This window comes from Fukomys damarensis, unplaced genomic scaffold (assembly GCF_012274545.1).
Source record: "Fukomys damarensis isolate Sample0158 unplaced genomic scaffold, DMR_v1.0_HiC HiC_scaffold_24, whole genome shotgun sequence".
In the NCBI taxonomy this organism is placed as follows: Eukaryota; Metazoa; Chordata; class Mammalia; order Rodentia; family Bathyergidae; genus Fukomys; species Fukomys damarensis.
In genome coordinates this window covers 14104680-14115762 of record NW_022900936.1, presented here as the reverse complement: position 1 = coordinate 14115762, position 11083 = coordinate 14104680, and the positions used below count along the sequence as shown (strand labels likewise).

The 11083-nt window shown below is 36.3% G+C and overlaps 2 protein-coding genes across 4 annotated transcripts in view; one reads left to right on the top strand and one right to left on the bottom strand.

Annotated features, from left to right (window-relative positions):
• Usp16 (ubiquitin specific peptidase 16) overlaps window positions 1-4642 on the top strand; it is a 23521-nt gene extending 18879 nt beyond the window's left edge. For 2 of the 3 annotated variants that reach the window (XM_010608580.3, XM_010608581.3), the window contains 5 exons: window positions 204-867; window positions 1973-2067; window positions 2881-2967; window positions 4138-4294; window positions 4396-4640. In XM_010608580.3, coding sequence (XP_010606882.1) covers window positions 204-867; window positions 1973-2067; window positions 2881-2967; window positions 4138-4294; window positions 4396-4520 — 1128 coding nt within the window. In that variant the 3' untranslated portion in view covers window positions 4521-4640. Of the gene's footprint in view, window positions 1-203; window positions 868-1972; window positions 2068-2880; window positions 2968-4137; window positions 4295-4395 lie in introns of all 3 variants that reach the window. The other variant, XM_019205181.2, reaches the window with a different exon arrangement.
• A 1362-nt stretch (window positions 4643-6004) lies between these two features.
• Cct8 (chaperonin containing TCP1 subunit 8) overlaps window positions 6005-11083 on the bottom strand; it is a 12666-nt gene continuing 7587 nt past the window's right edge. The window contains exons 8-15 of the mRNA XM_010608582.3: window positions 10773-10951; window positions 9613-9679; window positions 9450-9537; window positions 9250-9365; window positions 8752-8823; window positions 8510-8674; window positions 7960-8079; window positions 6005-6234 (exon numbers count right to left, since the gene is read on the bottom strand). Coding sequence (XP_010606884.1) covers window positions 6157-6234; window positions 7960-8079; window positions 8510-8674; window positions 8752-8823; window positions 9250-9365; window positions 9450-9537; window positions 9613-9679; window positions 10773-10951 — 885 coding nt within the window. The 3' untranslated portion in view covers window positions 6005-6156. The remainder of the gene's footprint in view (window positions 6235-7959; window positions 8080-8509; window positions 8675-8751; window positions 8824-9249; window positions 9366-9449; window positions 9538-9612; window positions 9680-10772; window positions 10952-11083) is intronic.

The following is an 11083-nucleotide window of genomic DNA, read 5'->3' as shown; positions in this document are numbered from 1 at the left end:
TTTTTTTTCTTTTTCCTTTTTTATTTTGTTTTTTTCTTTTTTTTTTTTTTTTTTTTTTTTTTTTTTTTTTTGGGTACCAGGGATTGAACTCAGGACCTTGTGCTTGTGCTTGAGAGGCAAGCAGCAGAGCCACTGAGCTAAATCTCTGGCCCTTCTTTGTCTTTTTCTTTCTTCTTTGTAAAATGTGTTACACTTTTATACAGAACCAAAGAAGGCAACAAAAAATTCAAGGAAAAGTTCTTCATTTAAATGATATCTATACTGTTGACCATCCTGAAGAAGATAATGAATGTGAAGATGAAATCCCACTTCAGGAAGAAGTGGATATTGAATCCAGCCATATTTCACAAGAGGAAGTTACACATGAAGAATTTTGTGTTAATCAAAAAGATTTGAATGTCCAAGAGAAAGCAATAGAAAGTACAACTGACAATCAAAAATCCATAGAAGAAGTAGATATAATAAATGTCAACATGGATAATGATCTGGAGGATTTGGCATCTTCTACTGAATGTACTAGGACTTCAGAGGGTGCCTGTTTGGAGGAAGAGAGCCGTGGGGAAGTGGACATTTCCAGTGATTTCAAACACCTTAATTTAAATGGTGCTCTTGAACCTGATGAAATAAACATAGAGATTCTGAATGATGGTCATATTCCTGCAGCAAAGGTGTATGAGGTCGTAAATGAAGATCCAGAAACTGCTTTTTATACTCTTGCAAACAGGGAAGCTTTCAGTACTGATGAGTGTTCGATCCAACATTGTTTATATCAGTTCACCCGTAATGAGAAACTTAGAGATGCAAATAAACTGCTTTGTGAAGTATGCACATGGAGACAGTGTAATGGGCCAAAGGCAAACATAAAAGGTATTGAGATTTTCTCATTGTATGTAGAATTAATAGGGGCACCTGTAGCATTGCATGGGTAGAGTACTCTCCTGTTGTAATTACATCAGGATTGGTGGCATGGATCCATTGGAATGCTGTCACAACAGCACCCTGACACAGTGGCAATCATTTTAAAGGACCCTCATCTCCTTGCACCCTGGATACTACACTTGAATTTTTCAACGTAAATGATAAGCTCAGTGCAAGATGCTGGAGGACCATGCTTTCTTGCCCCTCAATTATGGGCAGAGTTATTGACAGTTTTCCACAGCCCGCCTTTCCTCCTTTTAGTTTGCAGAAGTAGGATAGGGAGGGACCCTGGATCATGAAGGATATTTAGTAGAGTTGTTGAAATGTTTTTAAATCCTAGTTTTTAAAAACTATATGTAGTTACAAAAAATAAATTGCTTTGGTCTTATAGAAGTTTTGTTTGCTTTGCAGTAGGCATTAGCAACCAAATGTCTGTAAGTCCAGTTTTACCTTTTACCTGTTTTGGGGATAGTCTCTGAGCTAACTGAAACATGTTTTTCTTTGTTTTGCTCCATTTTTGTGGAGAGAAATGTGCTGGGCATCACTAGTTAGCCATCTTGCTGGTCTTCCACTTCACAGAAAAATTTTTTTTGTGGTACTGGGTATTGAATCTAAGGTCTTGTGCATGCTGGGTAAGCACTCTACCACCAAGCTCAAAAAACGAAAACTTAAAAGAATGGTTTTCTTGAATATATATATATATATATATACACACACACACACACACACACACACACACACACACACACACACATATATTATATATTTTACAATAAGGTAGGGAATACTCACTTTGCAACATTTTGTCTCTGAGAAATAATACTGTACTTTTATCTCATCTGTAAAAATTTGTGAGAGAATTTTTCATGCATAAATGCTTAGAAAATATCCTTGATTTTGCCTTTTGTTTCAAAGTGTAAAATATTTTTTGTCTTGTCCTTTACGGAAGTTTGCTGGTCCTTGCTTTAGATGTGTGAAATTTATTTTATGGCAAAATTGATGTTCTGGAGGTCAAAAATGATTTTTACATGCTAAAATTTCTCCTTTTCTGTAGGTGAAAGGAAGCATGTTTACACTAATGCTAAAAAGCAAATGCTAATTTCTCTTGCTCCTCCTGTTCTCACACTTCATTTAAAAAGATTTCAGCAGGTACCCCTTGTTTATTACCAAAATCTTGTTTTTAAGTATGTAATGCCTATTTGTCTCAGCTTAATGTTTCTTTGGTTTTATCATAGTTCTAATTTCACAAAAGTAGGAAAGTTAGTGTGTATGGCTAGACAAAGGTGCTTTCGTAGAGAAATTTAGGCACTCCTCATATTTACTAGAACTTGTATTACTCTTAGTAATTTGTTGCTCCGACCTTAATTTCAGATTTAAAAAACAAAACAATACAAAAAAACTGCACTACCTGTATCTCACAACTAGGATTATAGTTATTTCTGGGTGGTGTCTTAATTTTACTGATTCTTGATATAAGATAATGGACCTTTGGGTTTTCATCAGTTTCATCATTTGCTATAACATTACAACTTTGAAATTCTGTTCCAAATTCCAAAAGTACCTTTAGTATCCTCAGAACATTTTCTGTCTTGTCGGTATGAGGTTGGATACTTGAGTGGCTCTTTATTATCAGTTAACTAAGCTTGTTAGAGTGCCACTGAGTTTGTTTCACAGAAGAATCCTGCTGTTGCTGGCTTCTCTGGGTGACTACAGCAGAAATATCGGTAGCTCACGGGAGTGGCCTGCTGAAATGTGTTGGCATGCATATGTGCATGTGTGCCTGTGCATATGCACCTGGCGTTAGAAACCAACTTGGAATCAGGTAGTGGTTAGGAAGATGTTTCCCCTGAGAAGACTGAAGCAGGGCTGGATGCTAAGTGTTCTTTGGGCATCTGTGAACTATGATGTACTTACCATGCACAGCTTTTACAGGAAAATAACTTACCTCTCGTTCTTTTTTAGGCTGGTTTTAGCCTACGCAAAGTTAACAAACACATCCAATTTCCAGAAATCTTAGATTTGGCTCCTTTTTGTACTCTTAAGTGTAAGGTACGTGAAAGTGTTTTTTTTTTTTTTTTTTAATCCTTTAGTGGAGAAAAATTTATCAAATACTCCCATAGCATCTAAGTATGAGATTGAAAAGAATCGAGTGAACCTTTGAGCATTATACTTTTATATTTTAGTATCTGTGATGAATCATTTTGATTAGTTTTAGATCTGTGTTACTTTGAATCCCCAATACTATGGCATATATTAACTCGTTAACTCATGGCACAGAAAAGATGGGCAGTTATACTAATGGATAACGTTTAATATGGTTTGAGTATTAAGAGTTGAATATGCAGAACAGATGTTGTATGCACTATTCCAGTGTGATTCAGAGCAAAGGTTAGAGCTGGAGATGAAGATTTGGAAATTAATATGTATGTGGTGTTTAAATGTGCAATGGGATCCCATGTGTAAAGCCTAGAGAGAAAGATGAGAGAGCCAAGGACAGGATTGAAGAACATGAAAGACAGGTACCGTAAAAGGGCAGATCACCAAAGATCTCAAAAAACCTGGAGCATCAGAGAAACTATGCTATTATTCTATAGGTTTCAGATACTTTGATGTAAGGCTGTTAAGTGTTACTGTGTAAACTTTAAAATTAGGTTTCAAAATGAACTTTCTCCCTCCTAATTTAAAGTTTTCCAAGAAAGGTATAATTCCAAGAGTTGGTGGGTAGTGAATTATTGTTACCACCACAGGGTCGGGTTACTTCAGCCACAAATACTTTTAATTTTGAATACACATGAGGTCATTAGACATCCACCTTTGACCTGATAAAACCATTGCCTTGTGTTCATATTTCAAGGAAAGGACAAAGTGGCCTGTCAAGAGTTGAGAAAAAGACTGGAAACCGTTCATGGTTTAGACATTATATAGGTCATGGTAAACATTTTCAAAAAGTGTTGGGAACGTCAGTGAGTTGTGGAGATTATGTATGTTAGAGGTTTTGTTAGAAATGAAAAGTAGTGGATCAGTAAAGATTGTGTTTTAAAGTCTGGTGAAGTTAAGTTGGTTTATAGACCAGAGGACAATCTAGAAGTTGGAGAAGCAGGGCAAAAATAATTGTTAGGATTAATGAATAATTTCTATATTAAATGTTAAGACTACAAATGTACACTTGTCTTGCCATTGATAACCTGTGTAAATGGGACTTTTTGATTATTTTTAAAGAATGTTGCTGAAGAAAATGCAAGAGTACTATATTCCTTATATGGAGTTGTTGAACACAGTGGTACTATGAGGTCGGGGCATTACACTGCCTATGCTAAGACAAGAACTACAAATAATCATCTCTCTAATCTTGTTCTTCATGCTGATATTCCACAAGGTTAGTCTTGGAAAATTAAGGATAAATGGTTATGGCAAAACCAAAATAAAATGAACTTTTATCTTTCCACTTACATTTAACTTCACATTTCCTCTTGACAGATTTTGAAATGGAATCAACCAAAGGGCAGTGGTTCCACATCAGCGATACACATGTGCAAGCTGTGCCTACATCTAAAGTACTGAACTCACAAGCTTACCTCCTATTTTATGAGAGAATACTGTAATAACAAAAAAGTGTTTCCTCTGGAAGCGTTTATAGCTTTTGCAACGGATGTAATAATAAAAAATTTAAGGCTGTAAATCATGTTCCCTTAAGTACATAAAAAATGTTTACACAAATATTGAAATGAATTCAGTGGTATTTTGTCAGTGGTTTTTATTCTTGGCTTGTTTCTGAAAAGGAAATTTGAATTAAGTCCTCTGTGCTTAACATGTGGGTAGTGGGTCATGGCATATCAAACTGACTTACCCCAACTTGCTTTATTATTTACAAGGTTGAGCTGTATGTACTTACCTTACTAGGTAATGGTTGGCATTACACTGTTTAACTTTATAAGCACAGCTATTTGCCATAATTTTAGAAGATATATTGGTGTCGGTATGTAATTGGGAGAACGTGTCTGATGCTTATGTCATTCAGTGGGCCTCAGCTGCCCTTGCTCTGTGCTAGTATCACTGACCCAAAGCAGACGTGAAACAAGCTGAGCCAGTCTCACACTTCGGACTATAGTTCATACCATGCCTGCCTTTACACCAGCATTCTAGAGAAAGCCTGCAAACTGTCCCTCTAATAAACTGTTTTTTCACCACCTGCTAAGCCACTGTTTGAATTATATATAATCCAGAGGCCTAAGTACACCAAACCTGTCCAATCTTCTTGTAAAGTTCTCTATAGATAAACAAATCCACCTTGCCATGGCTCCAAAGAGAGGTGTCATTGCTAATACCCAATGAATTCACTCAGCCATATTGCTTCTACCAAAAACTCGTTTTAAATCCTACCTTATATAACCAATGCGTGTACTATCACATCTTATACAAATCCATGTAATTCTAATATTTTACACGTTTTTTCCCTTCAGTGCTGGGGGCTGCATCCAAAGCACTGCGCATTGTAGGCAGATGATTTACTGAGCTGTAACCTGTAGTCCCATGTTGTTTTCAGCACTCCTTACTAGAAGGTCTTAATTTAAGGTGGATCTGTTTTATGAAAACTGACTTAATGTGGTTATGTCAGGAAATATATCTCATCTGTACATAAGTATCTGTTTTTTTGTTTGTTTTTTTTTACCCAGTCCTGGGGATCAGACTCAGGACGTTGTGTTTGCTGGGCAGGCGTAGCACCACTGAGCTACATCCCTGGCCCCATAAGCATTCCTTTTGAACTTTGCTACTTGAATCTTGTCTTCAAATAGTTCATTTACTACAAATGAAACAAATTACTCAGGTTTTCCAAAACTGAGAAAAACCCTACAGATCTAGTCCAGGGTTTGCCAGACTTTTGCTGTAAAGAGCTATACACATTTTATGCTATCTGGGTCCATCTGGGTTTTCACAACTCAGCTCTGCCATTCCCTATACAAAGCATGTGACAATGTAATGATAAGACTATGGCTATATTAATAATTTACAAAAACAGGAGGCAGGGAAATAGGCCACTAATTATATTAAATCCCATAGGGAATGTGATTAACAAGATCAAACAGGTCACTCAGATCCAGTAACAGGCTTTAGCATTAACAATGTTTATTATATCATTCGGCTGAGGAAACAAAACACTCTTTAAGGAGAGTAAGAAAACAGTAATTCCTAGAGTACTACTACAAATGCTATGTTTGTCTATAGTAAAAATTAAGCCCGTCAATCATTTTGGTCTTCATCCCAGTCTTTCTTCCCACTTGGAGGTTTGGGTCCACCAGCTGGTTTTGCCATGATGATCTGCATAACAACACAAAACCCACAAAAGTATGCTTATAAAACCTTCTGAATGAAGATAAAGAATATTTTCTATTTGCCTTAAGATCAAGCAATCCTCTCAACATAAGCAATTTCTTATATATTGCAAATAAAACAGTATAGCACAAAGTTTGCTAGCTTGCTCCTTGGAGATTAAATTCTGAACTTCCAGCAGCTTGAGAAAGCAACAAAATCCAGAGATTAGTGAATGACATTCCAAGACATGCACTCTGATAACTGAAGCAGAACAGGAAAATATCTGCATGCATCACTGGTATAAGTCAGTATGGCATCAGAATTTCAACTTATACATGAGCTTCATCTTGCCAACCATCTTTATCCCCATTTCCTTGTGGTTTAGGAGCTTTGGGTCCACCTGCCACTTTTGCCATTATAAGCTAAAGTAGATAAACGTATATAAAGAAACACACTGGCTACTGACTTTGAAAACCACTCAAACGGAAGAGTGCTGATACACAAAAATCCAAGTACTCTGCTCTCTGGTAATTTATCAAGTTTATCCAAAATCTAAACCAACATTTAACAAGTACAGTTTACTAACATTTTAAGATTTTTGTTTCAGAACTACACAACGATGGCTTTGGGCTCAAATGCATTTGTTTGGATGAAGCTAAAATAGTAACTTATAGATGTTGCTTTCCAAAATTATGTGATTAATAGATCTTATATAACGTCAATGAGATTGGCTTCTGTGTTAAGTAAAAAACAGTGAAAACATTTTTACTACCATCCCTATTGGGAAGCCTCGATAAATCTAAACCCCCACTGGGCGGGGCATATGGTTCAGTGATGAGAGTTTTTGCCTAGGATGTGTTGTGGTGGCCCTGGGTTCTATGTGAGGAGAGGCTTATTAAAACTGACTGTTGGGCTTCCTTCCCTAACTGGTTCAGTCTGTTTTGTATTTTCAGTGTTGGGGATCAAACTCAGGACCTTGTGCTTGCATGTGGTGCCACTGAGCTAAATTCCTGGCCCAGGTCTAGTCTGGTTTTTAACAGGCTCTTAGGTGGTGAAGAAGTTTTTGACTGGGGACTATACTTCTATTACTCTAACCAATGGTTTTAACTTGATTTGCAAGTCTTTTTCCAGAAGATATATTAATACAATCAGGTACAGCTAACTTTTTATGACTGTAGGTTTGTTATACTAATACAAGCTGGATAATGTAGTCAGATTCTTCAGATACATCTTTATACACAGTGCATAAAGCACACACTAGCAAGCTCCCTCCCAGTTTACAAGTTTAAAATTCAGAAGGTCAAAAGAGATTTTATAATAACAAAAAAAACAAACAAAACCCAAACCAATCCAAAAATCAAGTGCTAAGATATAACATGATCTTCAAAAATTTTTAGTTTTTTTTAGTACCTCAAGGTACAGTTAATTTGTCATACCAGGGAAAACTCAAAACACTCATATCCTCTCATCACGGTCCTTCAAGTTGGAATCTGTATCTACTTAAGGACTTTATGATCCTTCCATATTGAATTATTTTGTCTCTTCATATTCCCTCAATAGCACATATTTAACTTATTACCAAGATAACTATACAAAGGGGTTATATGGCTAGAAAGTATGAATATGGAATCTTAAATACATTCATAACTATGCTATTCTAGTTCTGTAAAAATACATTACTGAGCCACACTAAAATTATTTTCAAAGATCAAAATTTTGCATTTTGCTTACCTGATCAACTCTAAGTACAGTGACTGCAGCATTAGTAGCCAATTTGATAGCCCAATATTTTCCCAGGTAAGTGTCTAGAACACCAGCTTCCAGCATGTCCTTTACAGCAGGAACTTCAGCCTGGCAACACAAAATCATTTCTACCTTTCATCTTAAATTCTCTCTCTTTTCTTTTCTTTTTTTTGATGGTACCAGGGATCAAACTCAGGATCTTGCGCTTGTGAGTCAGATGGCAGTGCCACTGAGCTAAATCCCCAGCTCCATCTTAAATTATTTTATGTGAAAATATTTTGTACTCAACAGAAAAAACTTGAATGGCTTCTTAAATAGTATTAGATAAATAAATAAGCATTAAGTACTATTACCCCATACAAACCATAACATAAAAGGTCAACAAAAACATTTCCTCTTACCATATTAAGAAAAACTAATTTTAAGAAAACCAACTATTCACAAATCAGATCACCTTTCCTCATTGATTTTCCCTTGACACATATTGCTTCTAAGTTTACATTCACAAAATTTAGCAATCAAACAAGTATCAGTGTACCTCAATATCTAATCCAACATTTTTGTTTCCTTCTTGATGTACTGCATAGAGCTTAGAGATTACTTCATTGGCCTTAACTCCAGAGTTCTCTGCCAGTGCTCGTGGGATAGCTTCAAAAGCCTCAGCAAACTTCTTAATAGCATACTGTTCAAGTCCAGGACAGGTCTAAAATAAAACATGTTTATTATTGTACTTTATTTAACAGCAGAAAGAAAATCAACTTATAAAAGAAAAATCTATACCTCTCCATATGATGTGATCTGTTTGGCCAATTCAATTTCTGTTGCTCCACCTCCAGGTACAAGACGTTTATCCTGTAATTGGTACAAAAAGGAGGGAAAAGAAGTCATCAAAAGGCACTTTTCTAATCAGATTCTAGTACTCCACCAGACTAGAATTTTTGAATTAGGCAAGTAAGAATCTACTTTCAAACTAAGAAAAAAAATGAAGACAGTGCTGGTATATAAAAAGGACAGACCAAAAACACACACACCACTAGGAACAGTGCTGAAGGTAGTACATTATAAGAAAAACTATTCTTTGAAAAGCATTTTAAAAATCATTTCTAGAGACTCATATTTATCAGGAATTGACCCAAAAGTCTCACATGAAAAATATGCTTTGCTTTAAATCCATTTTGAAGTGCTCATGATGCTGGGATTACAGGTGTGCACCACCACGCCCAGCTTTCAACTGAGTTTCTAAAAACAAATTTACTGAAAAGTACTGCTAATACTGACCCTTGTGAGAACTTTGAAAGTGTTAACACCATCATCTACTGCCCTTTCTATATCATCCATCAGGTTGTCGGTAGAGCCTCGAAGTACTATAGTAGAAATAGCACCATCTTCTTTTTCTGTCAGATATAAATACATTTGGGGGTTAGATAAAGGCAATACACACCTCACATGCCTACCAGCACATTTCCATAATTACATACCATGCTTAAAAACCACCACCTGTGTGTCTCCAACTTCTGAGAGGTAAACGCTATCACAATGTCCCATTTCTTCAAGGACAGGAGGATTCTGTAAAACAGTAACTGTGGTAATAAAAAATTCAAATAGGTTCAACTATCTTCTAATGTTTTCCAGAATACATACCAATCTAGGAAGAGCTGTAGCACCAACTGTTTTACATAGTCTTCTGAGATCCCATTTTGAGTTAAGCCTTTCAGGAAGAACAAAGATTTTAATAAAGTTTTAATTCTACCTTGTACATAAGCATATACAGTACAGGGATTAAATAAGAAACTATACACCAACCCCAAGTAACATTCTTGACACTAGATTCAAGCTTGAACACACCTGAATTGCACTGGGTTCTTAGGCCGAGAAGCCAATTACTGGCAATGAGAACAAGCCCAGTCAACAATGCCACCCTAAATCTGTTGTGCACCATGTTTCTATAACTGGGAGAGGTAAAGGTACTTTAGGATGTTGGGGTTCCAAAACACCAAGGAAATAGTGCATATATATAACATATACTGAAAACTGCCTTATTTTGTGCAATCATACAATCTTTGAGGAAGAGTATAGTGATATACTCTGCAGATTTGATTGGGTACTAAGAAAGGTGGTAGATGAAAATGGATAGAAAAGTCAATTTAGTGTGCCCTATAAATATGTCATGGATTGAAAGGTTTCTTGCTGACACTACACTCTGGATAACAGGCAATGTACTATGATCTTATAAGCTATTTATTCTGCCTGGAAAGTCATTTCCTCTCCCTCTTCAAACAATATGTAGTGACTAGTTCCTTCAGTTCTTAGCTTAAAAGTAACAGTTATGAGCTGGGCATGTTGGCACATGCCTATAATCCCAGCACTAAAGCTAAGGCAGGAGGGTGACAAGTTCAAGGCCAGCCTGAACTACAAAGCAAGACCCTGTTTCCAAAAATCCAGAGAGTCAGGGATTTAGCTCAGTGGCACCATGCCTGCCTCACAAACAAGCACAAAATCCTGAGTTTGACCCCTAGTACCAAAAAAAAAAACAAAAGAAAAAAAATACATATATATAAAAGAGGGGGGAGGGGAGAGAGAGGGAGGGGGAAGGGGAGACAAAGGGAGAGGGAGAGAGGGTGAACAGGAAAGAGGGAGAGTGGGAGAGAGGGGAAGCTATTTTCTATCTGTGCAATTTTTAAAAAAAAACCTTTTTGACTACTTGTACTTTCCCTTTATGAGATGTCTTCAGTTTGCTGAATTTTAATGTTTTACTATCTAACAGACATTTATAATATCAGTTAATTGAATGCTACTCTTACCTTACCAGCATGATATTGTATTTGTTCGCATAATGAAGAGCCATGTCTGCCACTTTACCACCTGTTACTACGACATTTGCACCAGTATCAGCAATAGCTTTGACTTGTGTATCCATGAGATTTTCTTCTCCTTTACTAAAATTCATCAATTCCTCTGCCGTCTTTATCAATACTGTTCCCTGGCAAAACAGGCAAGCACAATCTTTAAAAAAAACACTTCAGTGCTTTGCTGTTCAAAATCATAGGATAACATTTTACCATGAAACACAATTTATGGATTTTGGAGAAAACATTTTATATATATATATATA